This window comes from Lepidochelys kempii, chromosome 13 (genome assembly GCF_965140285.1).
Source record: "Lepidochelys kempii isolate rLepKem1 chromosome 13, rLepKem1.hap1, whole genome shotgun sequence".
Classification (NCBI taxonomy): Eukaryota; Metazoa; Chordata; order Testudines; family Cheloniidae; genus Lepidochelys; species Lepidochelys kempii.
In genome coordinates this window covers 22,915,600-22,943,500 of record NC_136392.1, presented here as the reverse complement: position 1 = coordinate 22,943,500, position 27,901 = coordinate 22,915,600, and the positions used below count along the sequence as shown (strand labels likewise).

The following is a 27,901-nucleotide window of genomic DNA, read 5'->3' as shown; positions in this document are numbered from 1 at the left end:
TTTTGCACATTATTTTAAATGTACACTATCCTTTTTGTTTTGTAATAAAGTATAGATAAGGTTGCAAAAAGATTTTTTATAATCTTTTTTAGATATTAATTTCTCTAGAATACTTTTTTTTCCCCCTACACTGAAGCTTTCCCTATTCGCTTTTGCAGAACCAAATGAAGGCCTATTTCGTTATATCATTGTACATTCACCATACCTGGCCTGACAGACACAGGAGCTGTTGCTTTCAGCCTACTCCTGAATTTTATGAGAGGTTTTGAAACGCAAGGAAGAATTCCCCCCTTCCCCCCTCACTGCACACATTTCCCCAAAAATCAAAAAAGCTCACCTTAACCTAGGCCAGGCAAATCATCTATGCAAAAAAAAAAAAAAAAATCAAATATCCTGCCATTTTAAGGTCTTCATACAAATTCAAAGCTCTCATTTAAAACAAATCTAATCTTTTCTGTTGCAAAAATAGTGATTTCAACATATATTCTTGCCCTGTGGTCTCATTAATCCAGCCTTGTAGAAAGTTCTCTTCACTCAAACAATGGCAGCTGCAGTAAAGTAGGAACATACTCTTAACCCACTTCATTCATTGAGGCCTTGATTCAGCAGAGCATTCAGGCATGGGTGTGAGTGCTTCACTGAGTCTGGGCCTGAGGTGTGAATATCTAAACCTAACTGAAGAGTTATGTATGTTATTAAGCATAGCAATTAAAAACAAAAAATACACAAAACTGGGGGCAACCCTATAATTGTTGCATTAAGGCTGTTTTAATTCAGGAAAAAATTAATATTCTAGATTTACATTAATTTGCACTTCATATAGCCTGTTATACATTATAAACAAGAAAAAGTCTGTTATGTGCAATAAAGATAACATAATTAATCTTCTGCATTTATTGTAACTGAAACTTAATTTGCCTAATCTAAGAACATTCAGTGTCCATGATGTTTTTTTTTTATCCTTGTGTGCTAGTATCCTAAGTATGGGTTTGTCCTTTGCTATGATATGTATCTCTTCAATGCAATAATCCTCTTAATGCCACTTTTGTGATGTGTGCAGAATGTTCCTGTCAGGCTAACTTACTCTTTCAGAATTTGTAAGTGTCTTGCATATTTGTGTGTTCAAAATTGATGGTGGACTTTTCTCTTGAATGAGCTTTTTCTCCTCTTTTATGCAAAGGATTCTAAGTTTACTGTAACAGTGTTTCCTGTATGGGCTATTGTTGCTGTGACTGGAAAAAAAGCAATATTTATATAATAACTGTGGGAGATCTTTTGTATTATTTGTAATTTCAAAATGTATCCAAATAGCTAGGATTTTAAGATTACATCTCTTATTACAATCAAGGACATAATTTTTCTCTAAAAGAATTTGCCAAACAACCATCGGATTATAATAAAAATTAATTGAAAGACCATATTAACCAGGTAAGGTATAAACATATCACTTACGATTAATTACAACAGTCATAGTGCTGCTCTGTCACATTATTTATGTACACGAAAAAGAGTGCTAGAGATTAAGAAGCAAGTGAAATGTGGCTGGGGATTTTGTGGTTCTGTGAGTTTTTCACCCTCTTTGTCAAAGATTTAATAAAGCATCAGGGTAATTGAACTTAATTGTCTGGTGATTCTTTTCCCAAACCATCAGCTGCCTGGTATAAAGTGCAATGACTTTGGTGCATATATCCTTGTGGTAGGGAAGAAACTTGACTTGGTTGTAATGAATATAAGCGGGATTCCTTATTGAAGCTGTTGGACAAAGATCCTGTGGCTCTCCTTAGGTCGAGCCACCACCTCAAATCCAGCCTGTGCTGCCTTGTCTTATCGTAGAGCAGAGGTTCTCAAACTTAATTGCACCACACCCCCCTCTGACAAAGCCCAAGCCTGACCACCCTGGGTGGAGGGGGGCAAAGCCGAAGCTCAAGGGCTTCAGCCCCAGGCAGGGAGCCTGTAACCTGAGCCCCGCTGCCCATGGCTTCAGTCCCTGGGCTTCAGTCCCGGGTGGTGGGACTTGGGCTTTGGCCCTGGGCCCCAGCAAATCTAAGCCAACCCTGGCAACCCCATTAAAATGGAGTCACAACCCACTTTGGGGTCCTGACCTACAGTTTGAGAACCGCTGTGATAGAGGGTTTTCTTAAGGCTTGGCTAGGACTAATGAGTCATGCAAGGGATTATGGCTTGCATCATACTTTTGTTTGTTTTTTTCTTCTGTGAATTTAAGGAAACTTTTCACAAGTCAAGCTTTGGGCACGTGCCTTAAACTGGGCCTTGAGCAGCCCTATCCAGCCTGTTGTGCTTCGGTTTCTCCTGTGCTGGTGTTGCCTAAAGTTACATCCGGTCTGTTTGCCAGTCACTGGATGTAGCTTCCAATGCTGTCCATAATACAAATGCTCACAGCAGCAGCCACCAGTTTGCTCTTGCTTCCCTGCCTTTTTACCTTGCACTGCTGAATTCATTTTTAAGACCTAACAGATGAGATCGAACATAAGGAACAATGTTGACTATTAGTTTTGACTAGAAAAATGATCAAATTTAGGTAGGGCTTAGCTAACATATGGTAGCTAAGGTGAATCTAAACTCAATCTCTTTTCCTAGTTGGCCAGGTGAAGTGAAATCTTGCACTCGGTGCGGTGGCATTTTCAACGCTTGTCCGCAATGTGATAACTTTTGAATGTTGCATTTGATCAACTCCAAAATTTCAGGGACTGTTGCAGGTATCAGTGGGCAGAACCCTATTGCTTTGGATGAAAATAAAAAAAAAAAACAGCAGGGAGAAATGGGGGGTGCACAGATCATCTGGTTAGCAGATTAAGCAACTTCAACCACTGACTGTGTCTATAGATCAAATAACCAGCTGAAGGCAGCCTTCCAGCATAGCAATACCCCAATCTCAGCTCTGCTGCTGTTCCTAGTACAGTTTAAATATACTGACACACTGAATTACTTATCTCCCAGAGAGAAAGAAAAAGAATGGGTTGGAGGTGGGGGGCTGGAGCGTACATACACAGTACTTGGCATGGGCAGGGATTCCTGGCATGGGGGCCCATGGAACCGCAAGGGAAGGGGGAATGAGGGATACAGAATCACTAGCAGGAGGAGGAAGAATGAAGAACTCGGATATGGGATGTGGAACACACAGCCCCTGGCACGGAGGGCACACAGAGATCCTGCATAGGAGGGATGGGGAATAGGGAGGCACACTAAGCCCTTGCCATGGTGAGGAAGGCGGAACGGTGAGCATGAGGAGAATGCGGACACAGTGCCCTATGCCTGGGGGCTGGGGAAACTACGAGTATACAGAGCTGCTGGTGTGGGAGAAAGATAAGGGGGACAGACAGAGACGCTGGCTAGAAGGGAAGGGGGACATGGAGACCCTGGCATGAGGGAAGGGATGAAGGGGTTGAAGAGAGTCTCTACAACAGAGCGGGAGGGGAGGATGGCACACACAGAACTTGTGGCTGGGACGAGAGAAATGCAAGGACCCTCGAGTGTGCGCAAAGTGCTCAGCCTAGGGAAACAACAAAGTGCGCAACCCTCTAGTTATGAGTGTCATGATGCATGGTATTGTTCTTAAAGCTCCAGCTCCTAGGAGCAAATTCTTAGGTGTGAATATGAGATATGGCTAGGCTCCTCCCTGTGCGCCCATCCCCCTAGCCTCTGGGCGCTTCCTCTGGTGGAGGAGGGAGGTGTCTGGGGCACAATAGGGCCCTCGGCTTCCCTACGACTCGTGGCGGGGAGGCTGCCTGGGAAGGGACCTACGCCATAGCAACAGCCGGCCAATCACACAGCTTATCACATGACGCACAGCCCCTCCCCTTGCGGTGGGCGGGGGCGTCACTTCCGTTTTGACCTTTCACCCCAAGATGGCGGCGCCCGTAGGACCGATGAAGTTTTGGAAACCGGGTGAGGGGCGAACGGGCCCGGGAGGGAGGGGGCCACTGGGGAGCAAAGGCCGGGCATCGGCACTGCTGGTGCTAGTCCCCTCTGCTCCCCTTCACCGGGCGGGAGGCTCCTGGGCCTATCCTCGTCCCATCCCCTCTTGGCGCTGCCCGGAGCGGGGCTGGGGCAAAGCTGGTCGTTTCTTACCCTTCCCCACCACAGTGACTAGGAGCTGGTGATTTAATGGTCTGTAATTTCCCCCCCCCTTCCCGCAGAGTCTGAGGGGGGCATTTAAGTTCCCCTTGACCTGGCTGGGTTACAGTCCGGGCGCCCCCAACAGCGGAGCTGCCTATCTCCCTGCTACTGCCTGGCCCCTGGTCAGCAGAGATGCTGAGGGCTGATGGGTCACGAGCTCTGCTCGTGCAGCTGAGGGTGGGCCCTGGGCTGCAGGGTAAAGGCACATCGGCCCGGCTGCATTGAGGGGGCGGGAAGCTTGTGCTCGTGCTCCTGCTGCATGGGTTGAAACTCCCCTGTGGATAAATAGGGGTGTGGGTCTTCAGGGAATCTCAAACAGGCATCTTTCACCAGCACTAAATTCATGTATACCTCTAAAATAAAATAGAATTAGTCATCTTGTAAGCAGGGGACTCCCAACCTTAACTATAGTAGAGCTCAGGTTTCAGAGTAACAGCCGTGTTAGTCTGTATTCGCAAAAAGAAAAGGAGTACTTGTGGCACCTTAGAGACTAACCAATTTATTTGAGCATGAGCTTTCGTGAGCTACAGCTCACTTCATCGGATGCATGCCGTGGAAACTGTAGCAGACTTTATATATACACAGAGAATATGAAAAAATACCTCCTCCCACCCCACTGTCCAGCTGGTAATAATAATAATAATAGCAGAGCTGCAGCTCCTCTATAATAAAAGCAAAGCAGAGAGCAAATCTAACTGAAAGAATTATACTATCTTGTGCTTATGCTCTATGTTTTGGTGTGAGGATCTGAAAACAATTTACTATCACCCAGAGGCTCCAGTAATGCATTTGCCTGAAGCAGCAATCAGTTCATGGAAGAGCCAGAATTTATATTGATTGATAGTAGAGAGAGAGAGAGAGAGAGGCAGAAACATTTTGAATTTAAGTAGTCAGTTTCCTGGGATATACTGAAGTCTCCTGTGTGTCCCAGGTCCCCTGTAGCATGGTCACTGTACAAATGCATGGGAATATGCAGTCCATACACTGAAGATTAATGAAAAATTTATACATTGCTGTAAAATTAATCTAAAAAATGAGGGAGTCTCCCTCCAAGTGGTTTAGCCTTGGCAAGTTGAATTGGTTACCTGATTTAAATAAATTATCTGTCGGGTAGGTCCAGGAGCGTGGTAACAGAAAACACATGGGTGATCAGAGGAATTATTCCTTGTCTTTCTGTTGGCATCCAAATGTTATATGATACTGCTGTTTAAAGCTATGTCTATAATGGGGATTAAATTCTTATTGGAACCATTTTTAACTCTTCTTTAAACTCGTCTATGTTAATACAAAATATAAACAGTTTGTTTGTTGAATGTGGATGGGACCTGTCTGTTTTAAAGCAGAATTGAGCAAATATCGTTTAAATCCTTCTGTGGACATGGCCAATAATGTGCAACACAGATCCTACAAAATGAGAGACATCTCAACTGAATAGCAGAGGAGAAAACTGCAGAAGATGCATTACCTTAATGAGAAAATCCCCCCCATGATTGAGCATTTCCAGCTGTCATGAGTTTCCCAGTTACATGTACTGGGAATAAACAGATTTATGAGCTCAATTTAGTGAGTGGCATGGCTCATAAGTAAGTAGGGTTAAAAGTACACATTAGAATTAATCTCAATCAAAAATGTTCCATTGGGAGACTTATTCTAGTATGGTGTGTTGATTAAATTGATTCTTATTGCCTGTTGCTGGTTTTAAATGACTAGAGGCATTCCTGGGAAAAACAGTGAGAAATACAGTATGTCAAAAACCTTTCTTTAAAGTGGAAGAAAAGGAAAAAGAGAGGTGCCAAAAGTTAAGGCTTTTGTACATTTCTCATGAAGTTTTAAAAATTTTCTTTGAGAGACACAGATACATTGTGGCATGTTAGGAGACTTTAAAAAATAGAGATTTACATTTAATTTGGAACAAGTTCCTGTTTATTAAGCATTAACTACATATGTTTATGATTATTATGTTAGAGATGCTTAACAGCACATGTTAGAAGGCAGACAGATTCCTTTTCCTAAAGAACTTATTTGTCTGAGTTAGACTAAGATATACTGTGCAAATTTCTGTCATCCTCCTATTAAAATTGTCTCATGTCATGTAGGCACGGAAGGTCCTGGTGTCAGCATCACAGAAGAGAGGCAGAGTGCTGCTGAAAGTACAGGTGTTTCTGTCATCTATAATCCCTATGCATCTCTTTCAATTGAACAGCAGAGACAAAAGTTACCAGTGTTTAAGGTATGAAAGGACTTTTTGATATGCTGAATCTCATGCCTGCTGTGTTTCTTTTATAAATTGTTTCTGATCCTCTCTCTTAAAAATCACTTTACAACATGAAAGTGATGTAATGGAAGTCACCATTCTAATATTTGTTGAACTTTATTCTTTGTGTTTAATAGATGTTGGCAAAAGTGAATCTGCTCTTTTTTATTACAACCTTTATGTGAACTTATGTTGTGCACTGCATTGATGGATTTTAATGAATTGTTTAGCTTTCTCACATCAAGCTCTAAACATAATTCATACCTTATACTGAGTGTATGTGTATATGTGCATTGCTCTTTGCAGAAATGTATTGAAAATTCTGTTCTACAGATTTGTTCTCCTAACTTGAGTATGTTCCACCCTTCCAGCTTAGAAACCACATCCTTTATCTGGTGGAGAACTATCAGACGCTGGTGATTGTTGGAGAAACAGGATGTGGAAAAACTACTCAGATTCCACAAGTGAGTGTGCATGTGACATAGCAAAATTGTATTCTTCCAGGAGATCTTGCGTAGGATGACAGCCAACTCTTGGGAGCAGTGTAGAGACCTTATGGGGCAAGGGTGATACCTTAGGCCCAGTCCTAATATTGCAATGCACTGAGGTATGAGAAAGCCTTATACCTTGTCTCTCTCTTGCTATCAGCCAACAGGTTCTGGCATTGCAACAGCATAAAATCCTTCTGCCACATAACTTATTGGCCTATGTAACAAAGGACCATACTCAAGAATCAAATTTGGGTCCACGATTCCCACTGCAAAAAGCTCCTGCTCAACTAGGAGGTCAACTTTTCTTAAAATTATTACTCCTTCAGAATTCTTTTAAATTCATCACCATTTGTAAAGTGTGTTTTTTTAAAAAAAGAAAAGAAAAAATTTCAATCAGGATCTTTCTAATTCTTTGTTCAAACAGTGACCATCTTTATTTCCTGTGCTTCGTTGCCAGAAAATTCTAACATGATGGGAGAAACATATTGCATATTTGTATGGCACCTTTTCATATTCTATTAAAATATTGGTCATCTTCGAGTGCTTGCACATGTCCATTCCACATTAGGTGTGTGCATTTCTCGAGTACAGTATGTGGAAATTTTTCTGTCAGTGGTGCCTGTCAGGTCCACTCTAGCACGCTCTGGTGCTGCGTGCTCATGGCGGAGGTATAAAGGGAACGGCCAACTCCACACCCCCCTCAGTTCTTTCTTACCACCTGTGATCAGAGGACAGGTGGAACTGCTCTTCTTACTACAACAAGCTGTATGCAGTGGTCTTCATTTTTCATCTATTTCCCCTGTTTCTTTCTTCACTACTTATTTATTTTTTTGTTTGGACTGTAAATAGCTTTTGTACATAGTTTAGTTGGAGCTTCTTGCTTGTTAGCGGATTTTCATCTGCCCCTGGTGCCAAGGCATGCCTCGGTCACCAGGCTTCAAGCCCTGCACCAAGCCTATGCCTTTGAGCAACCTGCATGCCAGTTGCTTAAAGTGCTTGGTTGAGGCTCATGTCCAGGGCCATTATAACTGCTGGGATTTCAGTCCTTGTACGAAGAAGAACTGGGAGGCCAGATTGAAATTCCTATTGATGGAAGAGGCACTCAGACCCTCTTTGGAGCCAAGCCAGTCAGACTCGGCACTGAGTATTTCAGCGTCGGTGCAGAGTGCTCCTTCCACCATGAGGGACTCTCGGTACCGTTCCCTGTCCCCGGTGCCAAGAAAGAAACATAAGAAGCAGCTGGCCAAGACGGGGCATTCCCTGATTCAGAAAAAGGCCAAACATGAGGAGCGCAGTGGAGTGCGACCTGAGTCAGGTCACTGCCTTGCCTCCTCTCCATGTGGGGTACCATTGATTCTATCCTGTTTGCAGGCTCTGTTGAGTTCAGTACCGGATAAGCCGGTGCCAGAGGGACAGCAAGGCTCTGGCGTGATCGCGGTGTTGACCACACTGGAAGCATTCATGGCAGGCAGATACTTGCTGGTGCTATTGGCACTGCCGTTGACGGCAGAGCAAGAGCCGGTGTAGGTGGGCAGTATGGAGCATGTCATCTCAAACTGCCGCTCGGTACCTGACCCCTTGGTAGCATCTGGGGGAAACTGTCCCTGCTATCCTCGATGCGGGCCTCCCCGCCTCGGCACTAATCTCTGGAACCGATGAGTACTGCACCGCTATGGTCCCCAGAGGAAGGCTCATCGTCTGAGTTGGAAGTGGGGTCGGATACCCAACAGATGGGTCACTGTCGGTACCCTCCTGGTCAGCCCAATGCGGTGATAGACCTGGCGCAGGGGTATATCCAAGTGCTTGGCCCAGTGGGCTCTGGCCTGTGTTGATGCAATGGCCATTTTGGAACCCTTGGTGTTTTCTCTTGATTTCAGGGGCACATTCCAGATGCTTATATTCGGTAGCCTCGGAGAGAAGGGCTCCTCTATCCCATCGCACAGCACCCGACCTAGACTCTGATCCTGGTACTGATCCATAGGACCTAGACCTGCGGGACACAGTCAGTGCAGAAGGAGAAGAGGAGGGCCCCTGCCAGTGCAGTCTTCCTCCTCCTCCCTGGACAAGGCGGTGTCAGGGGCGGGCATGTCACCCCCGACTCGGACGACTTCAAAGCTCATCAGGAGCTGATGAAGAGGTGGTCTTGAACTTAGGGCTGCATGTGGAGGTAGTCATAGAATCCTTCCACAGCCTTGTCAACATTCTTGGCTGCGCTGTGGCTGTCTATAGTGGCTGCCTCTCAATTAGGCCATCATGTGACCAGTTAAAGCCTTGTGGGAGACAGGGAATGCATGCCCTAAGGCGAAGGACTCAGAGACCTATTTGGTAGAAAGGTTTATTCTACAGGAGGTTTAAAGCTCTGCATATCCAACTAACAGGCATTATTAGGGAGATACAATTTTAATGTCTGGGACTCCATGTCAAGGTTCAGAGACTTGCTTCCCCAGGAGTCCAGGCAGCACTTCTCTGCACTGGTGGAAGAATGGAAGTTGATAGCCAGGGCCTCTCTGCAGGCTGCTCTGGACACAGCAGACTTGGTAGCTAGATCCATGGCCTCAATTGTGGCTGTGTGCAGCTGTTCTTGGCTGCAGTCCTCAGGTCTGCCAATGGAGGTCCAGCAGTCTCTCCTGGACCTTCCGTTTGAAAGGACCTCGCTCTTCTCAGGGCAGACAGATGCAAAGCTCCATGGACTGAAGGACTCCAGAGCTACCCTCAAGTCCCTCAGCCTCTATACCCCAGTGCCTTCGAGGAAGCATTTCAGGCCTCAGCAGAACACCTGTTTCTAAGCTCCACCATCCCTCCATCACCTGCAAAAGAAACAAAGCAGGCTCAGGCAACTGCCCTCATATACCTCAGCATCTGTACCCGCCCCACCCAGATACTTGGGGGGCTCTAAAAACTTTTGACAGGACATCTGAGGGGATGCGGGGTCGGCCGGTCCCTTTATACTGGCGCCATGAGCAAGCGGCACTAGAGGGTGCTAGAGCCGACCCAATGGGTACCACTGAGGGAAAAGTTTTCAGCAACTGTGCTTGAGGCACACACACACCTAACGTGAAATGGGCATGTGCAACACATCCGAAGTACAACAGTTACAGAAACTTAGTAGCTTTTTTTTTGTGGTGAGTATTACTAAAAAAAAAAAAATCAATATTTGCCAAATATATAAAATTAGCTCTTCTTGCCAGACTACATAGCTACAAAACTAGTGAGGTATATTAACTGCTTCAGCATGAATACTTGACTAATGCTATTCGGACATTTTTCCTGAGACAGGACAACTAAATGAGGGGCAGGAAAGGAATCAGTAAGAGGAAATACTTTACAGCTGTGAATCTTCTCTCATCTGAATATCTTAAAATGCTTCCTAAATGCTAATGTACCTGTCAGGTAGGGGTAGTAGTAGTGTACCTATTTTATAGAGGGGTCAACTAATGCACAAAATCTTTGTGTTTTACCTGCGGTGTCACAGAGAGTCGATGTCAGAACCAGGAATAAATCTTAGAAGCCCTGATATCCAGTACTGTGCTTTAACTGCTGGGTACATTGTGTCATGTATGACAAATGCATTCCCTGTCTTCAATGTTTGTTTGCAGTATCTAGCAGAAGCTGGCTGGACAGCTGAAGGGAGAGTAGTTGGAGTGACACAGCCTCGCAGGGTTGCTGCTGTTTCAGTGAGTTCCTTTCTTTTTTGCTATAAAAATTAACGTTGTTGCAGCTTCAAGTTTAAATGATTCTTCTACTGATTTCTCCTTAGGCAGAATTTACAAAAGTTCTAAATACAGTGTCAGAGCTGGCCCTACCACAGAGAATTTTTACTAATCCACATATTGGTTCAGGTTAATTTAATAGCAATTTCCTTTTAATGGATGTATTGATTCAGTTTGTATCAGGTTATATAACTGAACACTAGTTTTCATTTGTCTGCATCACTAAACTAGTAGAGAGACAAGGTGGGTGAGGTAATATCTTTTATTGGATCAACTTCTGTTACCCTTCTCTGTACTTTGTCCAGTTCCACTATATCCTTTTTGAGATGGGGTGACCAGAACTGGGTACAGTATTCAAGATGTGGACATACTGTGGGTTTATATAGTGGCATTATGATATTTTCTGTCTTATTATCTGTCCCTTTCCTAATGGTTCCTAACATTATTAGACTTTTTATCCTTTAGTGACTTGTCTTTCTTGGATTCTTTCATTCTCTCTTGTATGAACTGGTTGCCCTCACTGCTAGTTTTGTAGCATCCCCTTTCTCTGTACCACATAGAACTGTATGTACCTCAGTCATGTTCCCTTCTTGAGGTCCTCTTTTCTAATGACTATAAACCTAATTTTCGCAAAATCTCAACATATGAGACATTTTGTTTTGTTGCTCTTTTCCGTGTCATTTCATTCAATATCCTTCCTGTAGCAAGGTCCCCGTTACTCAATATGGGCTCTTCCTGTCTTTAATAATGCTTCCATGATCATTTCCACTGAGTTGTGCTCTTTTCTTCTGATATGCCCCTTGTTCTTTTCTTAACTGCTGCCAGACATTGTGTTTCTGTCCACTGCAGCATTCTCCCCTCAGCAACAATTGTTTTCTTCTTCTGTGTTTTGCAGCTTCTGACCATTTCATACACAGACCTCCTTGCTAGTCTATATCCTGTCCTAATTTCTTTACATTACATTAAGTGCCACCTGTCAACCTGTATCTATGGTAATGTGCTGTCTTAGAAAAATAAATGCTCGATGGATTCCTGTTGCCTTTTCATACTGTATTAGATCATTTATCTATCTAGTCCAGCATCCTGCCTCCAGCAGTGACCTGAGTCTAGTGCTTCTAAAAGAGAGATTCTCGCCTTCATCTTTTCTCTCCCAACCCCCATCTAATATGCCTAACTGACTGTGTAATTCTGTACTTGACAGACTTTGTATATTGTAAAGATTTATGTTAAATTATAGTCTATGTTCTCAATGGTACCTTTGCTTTTACCCCCTTTCCTCTTAAGCTTCAGAGACTGAGATTGCTTGATTATACTTTAGCATATTGCCACAGTGGGGTCTCAACCTGGGAACACCCTTGAAATTTCTCCTGATTGCCTGGCCATTTGAGGGGGCTCGGAGGCAGGGCTGGTGTTATTTATTACCTTGACTAATTGAAACCAATTTTTTTTTTAAGAAGACTCTTCATCTGCTCTCCTCACTAGAGGATAGACATTGCCAGAGGGAAAAGAGGAAGTTGCAGAACTATAAAGGGGAAATAATTTAGAAACTTTAGGACTCCATTTGAATTAGCTTTACATTGTCAGCCCTGGTTATCTGCTTGAATGCTTGGTTTGAGAGAGGAAGGGAGCTGAGAAGATCCCAGCAGAAATAATGGGTTCATGAAGACAGGTTTCAGAGTAACAGCCGTGTTAGTCTGTATTCGCAAAAAGAAAAGGAGTACTTGTGGCACCTTAGAGACTAACCAATTTATTTGAGCATAAGCTTTCGTGAGCTCACGAAAGCTTATGCTCAAATAAATTGGTTAGTCTCTAAGATGCCACAAGTACTCCTTTTCTTTTTGGGTTCATGAAGGAATTCATGGAAGAGAAAATGGGCCATTGAGAAAAATGCATTTTTATGTGCAGGGCAGAGACAAATGTACACGTGTGGAGATTATTTTTAAAGCCTGTCAAAACAATGTAAAGAGTGTAATTCAAATGACTGTTAAAAACAATGTAGTTTTGACCAAATTAATAGGATTAAAATGCACATTGTTTAGTTTTTCATGAAAAGTAGGTGTTGGACAGCAGATCTCTGGGTTCAGAAAACCATTAATGTAGAATAGGATCTGATTAATCAAGATTTGAGCTTTCATCCCTAGGCTGTTGGTTCAAAACTGGCCCAAGTTGGCTGTGTTCCATAGTCATTGCTGTCTGATAGTCATTCAGTGACACATGAGAAATATTTAGTCAGTTCAGTTACTGTGTGTCACTATCACAGAACCGCCATCAAAACTAGTTGATACACAGTCTCAGAAGAGAGGCCAGTATTGGAAAGACCATGAAGACAGAGCTACCCTTTCCGCTAGCGGTCCTCCCAGTTGTGTCATATTGGCAAAACAATAGTGGGTTAGCTTGAATTACTTCTGCCTGTTCTCTATCTGTCTGGTGGGTAGAAGATTCTATACTCAGATTATTATTTTTTTTTAAAGCAACATTGTCATAAGAAAGCAGTCAGTGCTGGGTCGGTTGAGGGACAGATAGGAATAATTGATGATTTATTTAATTATAATACTAAACATATTTGCTTAGATCTCGCCTTCCGTTTTGTGTCACTTGTATTGTTGGCTTCTGATCCTGCAATTGATAATGGGCAGCAGGCTGCTGTGCCCGTATGGACCTGTGAGGGCATAGCAGTCTGCCTGCGTACTCTCAGTTTTCAGACAGGGAGCTTAGACTGCAAGTTCTCTTAGGTAGGGATTGTTTGTTTCTAGGTGTGTGTACAATACATAGCACAAAGGTGCCTCAGTTCTAATTTAAAGATTTTATTTTAAAAGCTTTTATAAAACATAAGACCAATAGAAATGTATTGAGAGTTTATATAAAATTCCAATGCAAGCGGTTTTTAATTAAACATTCCCTTGCAATGTTTGAAATACAAGTATTACAGTGCTAAGGACCTGCAGGTGAAACTGAGTGTGAATTGGGTAGAAATGATTTTTTTTCATTGTCCAAGCTGAGAGAAATGCAAAAAGTGTATAAATAAGTAAATTGGATTTTTGTTAACATTTCTGTGCCTGAAAGAGAATTCAGAGCAGGAGGGTAATATTCTTGTCTATTTTGGTGTAAATCAATCTCTGGTATTCTGTCAACTTTTCTTTTTCCTCTTGATGAAAGGAAAGGTTCAAGTCTGCACAAAGACATAATATGGGTCTTAAGTCAACTTACAATTGTGATAGTTTCTATTAACTTTATTTTTGCTTCTTGTAGCAGGCTAATTTTCTTGTGCCATCATAGCTGTCTTCCATCTTCTTTATTAAACACAACAGTTAGGGTTTCTCCAAGCAACTTGCTAAAGACTATGGCAGAAATTTTATTCTTAGTTACACTGGGTGAAACACCCTCAAGATTGAGCCTTAAATGTTGAAAAATGCCGTTTTAAACTGCACATCTCGTGTTTGTTACTAAATATCTGCACATTGCAAGAAAGATGGGACATTTTAAGTTTGAACCTTACATGAATGTCTTCAGTCTTCATCAATAGAAGATGAGGTATCAAAAATGAGCACTCCAGTCCTTCCCTTGATTTTTGGGCCAGTTTAGATCACCCATTGATTAAAATAGTAGTTTTACAGCAGAACCTTCCCACCTTCCCTACGTACATAAACACACTCATGTGCACATGTGCTCGCGCTCTCGCTCTCTCTCTCTCAAGATTGCTGGCAACCGCCATGAATTTTTTTGAAATTGGCATGTTATAAATATGGTATAAATTGGAAATACCCATTAAATGTGTGAAGACTTTTATAATAATTATTACTGCAGAACATTGACTGAAAACATGAAAAAAATGTTGACAAACCTCATGTCCATATTTACCAGTGTTGATCATGTGGAGAAAAGAGAGGCTGGTTGAGCAGCCATGAATGTTGCCACAAACAATAAATTACAGATATCTTTCCATTTACCCCAATAGGAAATTCAGCTAAAGCTGATATTTCCAATGTTATAATGTTATATGGATTCATGCACAGTCTATTGAAATAACCTTTAAAAATTCAGTTTCAAATATTCAAGCATGTTTTCTTTTGTTAATGGAGGTTGTTTCCTTCCATTCTTTAGTGTCTTTATTTTGAATTTGATAGTGAAAGCTGTAATCTCAGAATTACCAGAGAAAGATTGTGTTTTGATTAGCAGTGCAGTTACCAAAATGCATAGGCCTGGTAATCAAACCCTAGATTTCTGACTCCCCTTTCCCTGTTCTTCCCACTAGAAGTGTCAAATTACTCTTTATAAACATATAGCTAAGGGTAGCATAAAATCCCTCCTTTACCTGTAAGGGGGTAAGAAGCTCAAATAACCTGGTTGGCACCTGACCAAAAGGACCAATAAGGAAAGAAGATACTTTCAAATCTGGGGAGGACAGGAGGGAGGGTTTTTTTGTGCTCTCTTTGTTGTGCTTTTTCAGGACAGAGAGAGGGACCAGGCAGGAAAAAAACCTCTCCTAAAACCCTACCTGAAATAAGCATCTAAGATTACAAAGATTGTAAGTAAAGCAAGGAAATGCGTTGGATTATCTTTTGTTTTAGCTTGTGAATTTTCCCTATGCTAAGAGGGAGGTTTATTCCTGTTTTTGGAATTCTGAAGTTGAGCCTAGAGGGGAATCCTCTGTGTTTAAAATCTTTTTATTACCCTGTAAAATTACCTTCCATCTGATTTTACAGAGGTGCTTCTTTTACCTCCAAGTGGCCCTTTTCCCTGGATGTTTGTCTAAATCACTTGGTGGTGGCAGCAATACCATCCAAGGACAAAGAAAGGATTTGTGCCTGGGGGAAGTTTTAACCTAAGCTAGTAGAAATAAACTTAGGGAGTCTTTCATGCAGGTCCCCACATCTGTACCCCAGAGTTCAGAGTGGGGAGGGAACCCTGACATGGTGGCAGCGCGGTGGGATCATTTTGAACCAGAAGCACAGACATCAGGATATTAAAAGGACGACTTCTTTTTTTTTTACTTTTAGGCTTGAAAACCAGGGAGGATTTTTTTTTTAAAGGACACTTTTTTTAAAAAAACTGAGAGCAGCTGGAGGTTTTCTCTGCCTGAGGGCAGAGTAGTTAAGTTTCTGCAAGAAAATTCAAAAGCTAAAACAAAAGATAATCTAACGCATTTCCTTGCTTTGCTTGCATTTTTTGTAATCTTAGATGCTTATTTCAGGTAGGATTTTAGGAGATGCTTTTTCCCTACCTGGTCCCTCTTTCTGTCCCGAGACAACACAACAAAGAGAGCACAAAACAAAACCTCCCCCACCCCAGATTTAAAAGTATCTTCTTTCCTTATTGGTCCTTTTGGTCAGGTGCCAACCAGGTTATTTGAACTTCTTAACCCCTTACAGGTAAAGGAGGGATTTTATAATACCCTTAGTTGTATGTTTATGACATACTCAAACTAAAATAATCTAATAGAATCTTTTATGTGCCCTTTCTGCTGCAGGGTGGTTCAGGAAGCCTCTGCCTCCAACCTTTGGCAGCCGGCTGTGTGCGTTTGTGACTCTGTCCTTCCCTCAGCTTTCTGTCTGTTTTGAGGGGCAGTCTCTTTCCCATGTTTTCCGTTTGAGTTCTCCATCACAGAAGATAGCTCCATAGCTTTCTCAAGCAAAAGCAGAGTGAAACTGATCTGTTTGTTGTTGGTTTCACTGTTATCTACAAGTAAAGTGACCATATATCCTGGTTTTTTTTCATCTGATGTTCTAATAATTTATTTTGGAAAAACTGAAATGTCCTGGGTTTTTTTTATTTATTTAATTAATCCTAATGTTTTCTTAAAGTAACTACACAATGTTAGTTCAGGACATATTGCTATACAGAGTAGAATTTGAGTCCAGTGGAATCAGTGCAAACAACATTATTTTCACCGCCCCCCCTCCACCCACCCGCCACCCCCGACTCCCAAACAAGGATATGAAAAGGAAATCTGTTGTAAACCATCTCCATTGTACCGTCTCTGTTGCATTGAAAGACCTCTCTTCTCTTAGGTTGCAGGCCGAGTGGCTGAAGAAAGGGGCGCAGTGCTGGGTCACGAAGTTGGATATTGTATTCGATTTGATGACTGCACGGACCCACAGGCTACAAGAATTAAGGTGAAATTTAAGCAGAGTGCCAGTATCCTGAAATGGTTAGCCGAAGCTCTCAAAGCACATTTGTGAGCATTAATTAAGATTTGTAAAACCCAGTGAGTGGGATAGATAGTACTGTACCCATTTTGCGTATGGTGAAACTGAGGCACAGAATGGTGAATTTCACAGAGTGATACAGTGGGTCAGTAGAAGAATGAGAAACAGGCTCCCAGGTCCCTGTCCCAATCATTAGTCACACTGCCTTCAATATTTTTAAAGTTTTAATAAAGGAAGTGGTGTAGCACTTTATTATAATCCTAATTTCCGGGATGGTGGCTTAGCTTGTTGAAAGGAGAATTTTTTTTTTTTTTTTTTTTTTTTAGGGCTGTAACTTGAATTTTCATTCTTAATTTTGTATTTTTTTGCTCATTGTCAGCTTATTTAATGTTCTTGAGTCTACGCTATTTGGGCATTTGCTTAAAATGTTTAAACGGTTATTTAAATCTTAATAAAATGAATAGAACATTAGGCTCTCTTCTGCTAATACCAGCTGCCCCCACTCTAAATCCAAAGGAACTTTTCAAGGTGATCAGATGATCCGATGTTGCTCCAGTGCTAGTGTAAAGTGGAAAGGAAGGGCTGCAATGAATTGAAGCTAGGCTATCCTAGCCACCTTAAAGATAAAATTAGATTGAGAGAATGAACAAACTAGCTGAAGGTGACTTCATGTGAGCTGTAGCTTTCTGGTATCCCTCCCTCACAGCTTTGTCCTGTTATCACATTGGGAAATATTGCAATTATTTGTGCTACGTGGAGAAGAGAGTTTGCTTTATTTTCTACGGAATAATAACAGTGAATAGGATTTATCTAATACTTTATCTTTATTAGAAATATTGTCAAAAGCTTGAATAATTCAAAGTAATTTTAAAAAGCAATATAAAACAATGGGAAGATGTGTATTTACAAAACAGTTCTTAAATATTTTTTAGTACTTGGGTGCTTATGGGATTGATAACGGGAGAAATGTGGAGTCTTTCGCCTCAGTCATCAGTTCATATCTAGCTCAGGGCCATGTCCAACTCATGAGTAAGCTGAAAAGGTTTTGTTTCTAAGTCCTGAGTAGCTAGAAATCATTGTTACCTGCTTGCTGCTCAGAGGTTTTTGTGAAAAGATGGTGGTTTCATTAGCAAATAAGAGGAAAATGTCCATATCACAAAACATCATCCGTTTTCTGTTCTGAGCTACCTGACACTTGTTAAGCAGTTTCCTTAGAGGTGCTGATGACTGTATGGGCATAGAGAATGAAGAACCTTTTCACTCTACAGGTGGCCTTCTTTAAAGCAGGTTGAGGCATGATGGCAGGCCAGAATGAGGAATTGCTGTCTTTAGTGCTGTCAGTCCATGTTTTTGCACAAGAACTAACTGATTGAATTTCTTACACAAATTTGTATTTAATTTTTTAATCTGCTTATACATGGATTGATTTAGAATCCCGTACTTGTAACTCTTATTATTTTTCAGTACTAGCATTTAGAAGCACGTCTCTAGCTGACACTGTAGAGTGAAAGGCACATAGAAAATGAGTCAAAGGCAATATAAATAGAATTTTGTAATCCAAAATACTTGTTAGTTTCATACAAACAGGTAATATAAATATCGTATCCAAGCTGAGCTTGTTCCTTGTCCCTAGATGACTTATTTTTCTTGGTGTTTGATTTTAGTTTCTGACTGATGGTATGCTGGTGAGGGAGATGATGGCTGACCCACTATTAACAAGATACAGGTAAAGACATGTTACATGGAGCAGATCCTCACCAATGCGTGCTGATGACTGGCAGACCCATAGCAAATGTCTGAATTTTCGCAGACTAAAAGGTAGTTAATAAACATCCCAAAGACTGAAGCCGACCTTGGCATTTCAATGTCAGCCTTATTAGGGAATTATAGAAAATAATTTATATGCAAACAGTGCCCCACCAATGGAAGGTTTCTAAGGTAACCAAGTAAAAAACATAGTGTTTCCTAGCCTAGTGTAGGATTTGCTTTTGTTCATTTAAAGTTGAACATTTCGCTCCTCTGACTACTGTCACAAGCAGCCATTGGACAGATGCACCCTCGCTCGTATCTAAATCTCTGCCTCACAGAACCACTATGCATCGCAGCTCCACTTAGCGCCTGCTTCAAGAGGTCAAGAACCAGCAGCACAGCTGTGGGAGAAAGTTTGTGTACTGTGACATATGCTACACTAAGTTCAGGGGAGTGCATGAAACAAAGACTTGGCATAAGTACAATTTTGAGCATTTTGTTTCAGTCCAGAGACGTTTAAGCAGAGTCAAGATATAAGCCCCCTGGAAAATGAGGTTTATAGTAGAAAGGGAAAACATTTACCTTACAATGAGGGTGTGCTTGAAAAAGTTTCTGTGGATAGGTAGGAAGGCAGTGGTAGAATTCAGTATAGGTTTGGGGTTTTTTCAGTTTCTTTCAGCTCAAATAATTTTTTTCCCCTTACTGCCATCCCTGCAGACACAATTTGAAAGTCAAGCTGGGTTCGTTGCAGCCCGTGCATCAGTAACAATAATTTGCAACCGAAATTTAAATTAATCTTTATTATCCACAAACCAGAATAGAATACATCTCATGCTTTTATAGCTGTGGTGGCTCTGCAGGGTCAACAAGAGTAAAAACTTGTTTTGGCTGGTTAACTAAAGAGCTGTAGTTTTTAATATAGTGACTTTTCAGAGCAGAACTGCACTTTCACTGCATAAACTGAGCTACTGAGAAGATGGTGCAAACAAAAAACAAAATCAAAAAAGGAAAAGCAGCAGTCCACGTCCCTTATGAAAAAATAAATATTGATAATGTTGAGAAGCATCTTTGGATGCAATGGCTTTGTTAGTAGGGATAAAAGAATCTCATGGAGTTTGCAGTTCCGTTAACTTCTCGCTCTTGTTTGGATTTGCTAAATTAGTTTGCAAACCATTTAGTCTGCTAATTTAAACCCACGTTTCCCCTCAGGATTATCACTAAAAAATAAACAAAATGCCTAGCTCCGGGAAAGTCTGTATTGTGTATTAAGATAGAAGAAATTCCCTCTTGCACCTCTTCAAAAAACTAGGTGGCATTGACGATGCTTAATATACAGCATGTGTACTATTTTCCCCCTCCTGTTTCTTTTCCCTCCCCACTTCATTCCATGTTTCAATCTTTATTCTCCCTCCCCACACACATTCACAGGATTGTTTTTTCTCTCTCTGCTCCTCTTCTCTCCACAGTCTCACTTAAGCAGAATGTGAACAGTAACATCTGAGTAAACTTTCAAACCCATGATATTCAAGAAGGTTTAAAATTAGGTAAAATAAGCTTGCCTATCCTTACTTGTAATGCCCGGTGTTATGGTTAGCAAATGAAAGTGTTTATCACTGGTAATTTGCTGCATTCCCTCTGTTTTTGAGAGGACTTTAGTTACAAATATACATTGACTTTAATGAGTGATGTGCCTAAAATTCCAGGCACTTCTCTGAAAGTGTAGGGATTTTGAGACAGGATGTCTTGGTTCCAAAGTCAATCAGATCTGATTATTGAAACCTTGTTTTTCTGCTTTGATTAACAGTGTCCTCATGCTGGATGAAGCCCATGAAAGGACCCTGTATACAGACATTGCCATCGGTTTATTGAAAAAGGTTATTCCTCACTAGCTTCCCTTCTTAGTTTTTTGTTTTGATTTTTACCATTCATCCTTTAATCCTGATGCATGGCTTGGTGGCCCTATTGGGAAAAGTTTCATGAGCAAAGGTTTATAATGCATCTATTGGGCTAAACCCTTTCTTTATACACAGCCTTCTGCCTTCCCTCACTGGCGCTCAAGTTCCACCCTGTTGCCTCCACAGCACAACTCCTCTTTTCTTTTCTCCCACATGGGCGTAAAGTAAGTCTATTTCTATGGCAGCTGATAGTGCTTCCCTGTGAGCGATCTGGTATGAAGTGATTGGTATCCTTGGAGATACTTTCGCCTGATTTCTCTGGCATGAGGAATAGGATTACCGAGATCATTCTGGAACAGGCACTAGTTAGCCTATCCTAGTGGTTGAAAAAAGAGTCTTGCACAGTCCTTGCTGGCTGAGCTTTAACTCATTCAATTGTCTTGTGGCTTGTTAAGTATTTTTAACTAAGAGTTAATGATGGTCAGGATGTTGTAGGACATCTCATGTCTGTTAATCATTCCTGGATGAGTGGCTTTTATCCATTAACTTCTTACTGTCTGTCTTAGATTCAGAAGAAACGAGGGGAACTTCGAGTGATTGTAGCATCAGCCACACTGGATGCAGAGGTACAGTTTACGAGTTTGGTTTAAAAATTAAATGATCTCAAGTGGAAGTTTCACTTCTAGCAATAAAGACATCTTGTCCTGCATGGTCTGCTTACTTGGAGGATTGTCTGAATGGTGGTGATGGGCAAAAAGAACCTACAAGTAGTGAAATTGCTGTGTTTCTATTTCTTTGCAGTTTTGTTCATTATGTAAGCTCATTTTTTGGAGGGTTATTTTAATATGAATCAGTTTCTGTCATGTATTTGTGGCTATTTCTTTCCTAAATGGCTGTTTTTATTTAAAGAAGATGTTCCTTCTGCTTAATCTATCTTGCTTCCTGTCTAATAAAACCAAATGACTTAAGACCTATATTGGTGATGACAAATTGACACAATAATTGATTATTAAAAATGTAAGATTATTAAATGGTCTACTGCAGTAGAACCTTGCTAATTCTCACTATTGATCTAACAGTCCATTGAGAATTATAGAATTTAGTTAATTAGCAAATAAACACAAAGCAAGACTAATGCATCAAAAAAAAATATATTGTTCATTTAGCATTTAAAATTAAGTTAGTGTCAATAATGTGTCATACTTGGTAATATTCTACATGTATATTGTAATATATTTTGTAAAAGTAAGAGATATCATTACAATACTCCATTAAATCTTTGAGGAGTTGTATACTATCAAAAAAAGTGTTGAATTTCAAATATTTCGTAGTTGAGATAGACATATTAGCCATATATTTATGTGACTAAATGTTATGTATATGTTTGTTATATCTAAGTATATATGTTATATTTATATACAGTATATTCGTTACTAAATGGATATATTTTGAAACGTTGAGATGTAGTTAACTGCAGTAATTACAGAATCCCTTATGTTCTTAATGTTTTGTTGATAACACATATATAAGAAATTTAATGTATTAAATTAATCCATTAATAATTAACATGTTTTAATAAATCAGTTCCTTTCTGAAACTCTTTAACTCTGTTTTTTAAAAAGAGAGCTCCATGGTCTGCATGTGCTTGATTACTGTGACTGAATGTGTAAATTGTTAGTTCAGCTGTAGGTGTACAAAAGTGTTCACGTAATAACTACACAAAAGAGTTATAGGCAGGGATTTCCAAAGGGTCTCAAGGGATTTAAATACCCAACTCCCACTGAGAGTAAATAGGATTGGGGCACCAAAACCCCAGCCTTAATTTTTTAAAAACAAGGACTTCAACTTTATTAAAATAACAAATTGTCAGATTTGGAAAGATGCAAGTGACGTTAACTTGACATTCTTCAGTATCTCTGGGGTCTGCCTCAGTTCTTTCAAAAACTGACTTCAAACAGAATTTTTTGTATTTGCTTTATCAAGAAATTTAGAGATTTCTTCAATCAAAATGAGACCAACGACCCTAGTAAGGATACCAGCATGATCCTTACTGTGGAAGGGAGAACATTTCCGGTGGACATTTTTTACATACAGAGGTCTGTTCCTGTTTAATCCTTGTAAGTCGTGACTAGAGGAATGTGCACCTATGACTTCAGATTACCTAGTTAATGTCTGGGGAGTTCTCTGGGGGAACTGAGTTATTAAGGGGACTTCAGTCATGCTTTCAAAATATTCCTACATGGTTTTGATGCTAACACATTAAGGTTGTAGAACTGAAATTGTTTGGCAGTTGAATGCGTCTTTCTCCTATTTTGTGAGCATCAGAAGCAGACTTCAGTGGAGAAGGGCTTCAGGAACCCTCCCCTGTTCCCTTCTCTGCTGGAGTGGATTTCAGACAAGTGCTGCAGGGACTCAGTAGCAACTTCATGCTTTTGCTCCCCTTGAGGTTGCAAGCCCAGTGGTATTTCATTATTTACCTCCCCTCCCACCACAGAAGGGATATGGGCAAACCTGGCAGAAGCTTCATGCTCTCTCTCCTCCACAGAATGGGATGGACAGGTCTGATGGCAGCAGTTTGCTCTTTTACCCCACACGTATACAGTGCTCAGTTTACATTCTTGCTGAGCAAAGAAATGTGGGTGTGATTGGTACATTGTCACATATTAGTGACACCCCGATGCTGTTTGCTCCAGATGCTATTGGGGGATGCTTAAAATCAAACAGTAATAATAATGAACTGCAAGGAGAAGAACATTTAAGAAGTAAAGGAATAGCCACTCAAATCTAGGTAACAGTGTTTTCATGCACCATGATGGGGATGAACCACTGCACCTTCTAAGTATCATCACCACTTGTGCTGCATTTGGGTTTTATCTAAAGATCTCCCATTCAACTAATGGCCATCCCCCACCTTGGGCACAATGTGGGCTGGCTACCATGATGAGACAGTCTAGGTTACAGACAAATTGGTGGGTCTGGATTTTTGGTTTTCCCTTGGTTTGCTTTGAAAGAAATGTGTGTAGCCTCTTTCAAAGAAGTCTTTTCTTAATAATGTCTAAATTTTACAGGTTTCAGAGTAACAGCTGTGTTAGTCTGTATTCGCAAAAAGAAAAGGAGTACTTGTGGCACCTTAGAGACTAACCAATTTATTTGAGGATAAGCTTTTGTGAGCAGGAGAGTGAGTTTGTGGGGGGGGGGGGCGGAGGGTGAGAAAACCTGGATTTGTGCTGGAAATGGCCCACCTTGATGATCATACACATTGTAAGGAGAGTGATCACTTTAGATAAGCTATTACCAGCAGGAGAGTGGGTGGGAGGAGGTATTGTTTCATGGTCTCTGTGTATATAATGTCTTCTGCAGTTTCCACAGTATGCATCCGATGAAGTGAGCTGTAGCTCACGAAAGCTTATCCTCAAATAAATTGGTTAGTCTCTAAGGTGCCACAAGTACTCCTTTTCTTTTTGTAAATTTTACAGGTGAGTTACACACCTCTGGGGCAGAAAAGGCAGCCCCTTGATGTCAGTGGGGTCACTCAGGCAGCAGTCCATTAGGATCAGATGTTCAAATGAGCCTTCTAATTTATGCATCTCCGTCTTTGAGTACCTGCTAACTCACATTTGTACAAACACGCCTTGACATGTTATCACATTTAGTATGGGAAAATGTCACTCTTCCTGCATGTAAATGGGAGCATATCCAAATTTTACAAAGGTCCTATAAAATAAAGCCTGTAGAATATTAGGAAATGGAAATGCTTATGGCCAGATTTTCAAAAAATTTGCATACAAGGCTTGGGCAATTAGGAGCCTTTGTGAGTGCATTTGCAGTAAACAGTTTCACCCATGTTTGAAAATTTAGCCCATAGTATTTGCACTATAATTTCACCTGAGTGAGTCGCTTGTCATTTGTTAGGAAACAAAATATTTAAAATATTGATTTTTTTATGTACACTTTTACTATAAAAAGCATCATTCATTTTTGTAAAAGCTTATGATAGTATGAACGGAACAAATGGGATGCTTCTGATTTGGTGGATATGGGATTCAGGAAGGCCCAAGAGTTGACTGGTTAATTTCATGGAGTTACATAATGAATTAAATGAACCCGTGACTGATTTGTAATGTCTATGCAAAGTTAACAGTTTGTTCTTTTCTTACTAAAGAGAGAAGATTGTATTGATGCATGTATTTAAGTCTTGGTTGTTTTTTTCTCCCTCACAGCCCTGTTCCAGATTATGTCAAATCAACAGTGGAAACTGTGATGAAAATTCACCAGTCAGAGAGTGACGGAGATATATTGGCATTTCTAACTGGCCAGGTACAGACAAAAGGGATGCTGTTCTTTTTTGCTTAAAGTCTCTACTTTGATGTATGCTGGAGATTTCAAAGCACTCATCCTTGGTGTAACTCTGCTTCCATTAAAGGCACTGGGATTTCTGAAATGAATGGAGCAGAGTTAGGCCAACGCTGAGCCCTTCTGAAAATCCTACCTGAAGAGTAAATTAGATTTCTCAAAGTCAAACACTTGGTGCTATGGTGAGTTATGTCCTTTGATGTTACTGTGCACTTTCATTCTCACTAGCCAGATAAACAATGCAAAACTTTTATGTACTAGTCTAACTCACCAAGTTATTAAAATGGCAGTAAATCCTCATTAATCAGTAGAAATTCCAACTGTGATGACTATTAAGGTTTTAAGTTTGTAAGATTGTGTCAGTTAAGTTAAATATCTTTAAAATGACTTGACCAGTAATATTTCAACCTAGCTGGTACTTCAGATAAAGAAATATTTTCCAACTTGCTTTTTAATTCCTGCTGTTGTATAGATTTTAATCCTCTTCTGACAAGCTTTTTATTACTCTATATGGGTGCTATGGAGCAACATGACTGCAAAGCCAACAACTGCACGGTAACTATTGCTACCTTGTTAGTGTAGTTAGTGTTCCTGCTTCAGATATGAGCTCTTTGGGGCAGGGACTTTCTCTCACTAGGGGTTTATCTACACACAAATTTATTCAGGAATAGCAGAATAGGTGTCCACAAATGAAATTATTCAGGAATAGCTATTGCACTTTAAATTAATATCCTACCTTAATCTACATTAATTTTCAAGTGTGGTCAAGTCCTATTCATGTGTTTGTATAGCGCTTAGCACCAAGGAGGCCCTGATCTCAGGTGGGTCTTCTGGGCGGTACTGTGATGCACAATAATAAAAAAAGTGGTTTAGCCAGTGGTAGGCAACCTGTGGCCTGTGGGTCGCATGCAGCCCGTCAAGGTAATCTGATTGCGGGCCGCAGGACATTTTGCTGATGTCGATCGTCTGCAGGCACATCTCTGCGGCACGCTGCTTCCCGCAGCTCCGATTGGCTGGGAATGGTGAACCGCGGCCACTAGGAGCTGCAGGGGGCCGTGCCTGTGGACGGTCGACGTCAGCAAAATGTCTCGCAGCCCACAATCAGATTTCCCTGATGGGCTGCATTCGGCCCGCAGGTTGCCCACCACTGGGTTTAGCTATCCTGTGTTTGGAGCGGGAAAGGTTGCAGGTGAAGGACGCCTGTTGCTGTCTTGCATGCCAAATTTCTTGTTTAATGCAATTTCTTTTCCTGACCATGTAAATAAAGGGCACAAGCAAAGCATTATGGGTAACATATTTACATCTCATTTTATTTCTTTTTAGCTTGTTTACATGCTTTTCTTTTAGGGGTTGAATTGGGCTGGCTCATGGAAGCCTGGCAAATTGGTGCTATTTGTAGTGACTGACATCTTGTGCTCCAGATTTCAAGCTTTTTTTTAAAAGAAAAATTCTCTAGCCCCTATTGTTGCTAAATTAAGTTTTGAAAAATGGAGCTAATTGATGCAGTGGTGTTTTGTCTCAGTTTGCTGGCAGCCTGAAACAACAGTTTTGAAAGGAGTCAAATGCCATTAATATCAGTTGGGTGCAAAGTCTGAAGCTCAGGCAGTTCAGATGTCAGTATTGTTACTATTTCACTCCTGATCAAAGCACAAAAGAGAAAAGAGGGATGATTGCAATGTGAAGTTCTTCACAATCTAGTAACAAGATACTCGCGACAAACTTTCTCTGTGTACCTTTTTCTTATGCAACTGGGAGTGAGTTGTGCAATCTTAAGGCTAAATCTCTGTTGGTGTCTTCTGGTTTGATATGGTTCTAGGAGGAGGTGGAGACCATAGTTTCTATGCTAATAGAACAGGCTCGAGTCCTCTCTCGCTCTGGGATGAAGAAACACCTTCGTGTTCTTCCCATGTATGCGGGGCTGCCTTCCTCAGAGCAGATGAAAGTCTTCGAGAGGGTTTCACAGAGTGTGAGAAAGGTAAGGCTGCCATATGTCGTACTGCTGTAGTGCCTCTCATCCAGAAGGATTCCATAGCTCTTTATAGATTGTGTAGGTACTGCCCACCCATCATTAGAATGAGGCAATCTCTGATTTTGCTCTAGGCAGTCTTTATGCACCAGCTATCATTGTCTGTCAGTTTTCAGAAGGCAAGTGAAGACTATCAGTATAGAGGGAATCATTTCATGTTCAGCTACTGCAAACTCTTCTGGCTTCCCTCTATTTCTTCCAGGTTCTCAATCTTCCCAAAACGTGAAGGCTATAATAATCTTTCCCATCCATCCACCTGATCAGTTTCTCCATTCTGAAGTCCCCTGCTGTTTCGGCAGTCACTTCAAGCTTCTCATCCTCTTTTTTTAAAGTATTCTGTGCTTGCCTACTTTTCCAATTGGATTTCTTCCTTCAATTTGTACAGCTGAGGCGCTGTATCAGTAATAAAAGGAGGCTTGGTGGCACACTGGGATAATGCTCTAGAATTGGATCTGAATAAATTAATTAAAACTTTTTTGCACTTGTTTGGCTCCTGTTAGCCTGTAATGGACACTTTTCCACATCACAGAGCTACCTTGCAGTTGGGAACAATTTTCTGTTTCGGTGAGGCCTATGTCTGGAACTGAGATATATTGGCAGAACTGCCTGGGGTGAGCTAGCCTAGCTTTTGCCTTTGCTTGGCTTTAACTAGTGCTATATCATTGACTCGCTGTTGGAGGGAGATGAGCAATTGGAAAGTTGTCCCTGTGGCTCATGGATCTGATACTGGTCAGTAACTAGGAGGATTTAATTTTTGCTGTTTCAGATGAATTAAAAATTAAACTTCTCTGTACTTTGCTGCTCTTTACATCAAAGGTGATAAGTGTAACTTTAAAGGGAAACTGTCAGCTTAAATCAACCATCCCCATTTTTGTTGTTGTCACAAGTGACACCTGAGATTATAACAGACAGAAATTAGAGAGAAACATTTTTTCTCAGTTTTCAGTTTTTGTTATTTGTGAGCACTTTGTATATAGTCAGTTTCATGATTTTCCTCGTATTGGCAGTTTCCCCATTTTTTTTGTTGGGAGAGAACAGCAGTTTAAATAGGAAAATGCTTCTAAAATCATAAACATTGACAGATTTCAAGTTGTCAATGTCTCTTTAGTGTAATGTGAACTGCTTCATCTATGTATTACC

The 27,901-nt window shown here is 40.9% G+C and overlaps 1 protein-coding gene across 3 annotated transcripts in view; it reads left to right on the top strand.

Moving 5' to 3' along the window:
* Window positions 1-3,822: 3,822 nt before the first annotated feature.
* The window catches only part of DHX35 (DEAH-box helicase 35), a 48,810-nt gene continuing 24,731 nt past the window's right edge, over window positions 3,823-27,901 (top strand). For 2 of the 3 annotated variants that reach the window (XM_073309743.2, XM_073309742.2), the window contains exons 1-11: window positions 3,823-3,906; window positions 6,234-6,367; window positions 6,763-6,855; window positions 10,479-10,556; window positions 16,601-16,705; window positions 18,403-18,464; window positions 20,292-20,361; window positions 20,949-21,008; window positions 22,366-22,478; window positions 24,603-24,699; window positions 26,552-26,710. In XM_073309743.2, coding sequence (XP_073165844.1) covers window positions 3,867-3,906; window positions 6,234-6,367; window positions 6,763-6,855; window positions 10,479-10,556; window positions 16,601-16,705; window positions 18,403-18,464; window positions 20,292-20,361; window positions 20,949-21,008; window positions 22,366-22,478; window positions 24,603-24,699; window positions 26,552-26,710 — 1,011 coding nt within the window. In that variant the 5' untranslated portion in view covers window positions 3,823-3,866. The remainder of the gene's footprint in view (window positions 3,907-6,233; window positions 6,368-6,762; window positions 6,856-10,478; window positions 10,557-16,600; window positions 16,706-18,402; window positions 18,465-20,291; window positions 20,362-20,948; window positions 21,009-22,365; window positions 22,479-24,602; window positions 24,700-26,551; window positions 26,711-27,901) is intronic. The other variant, XM_073309744.2, reaches the window with a different exon arrangement.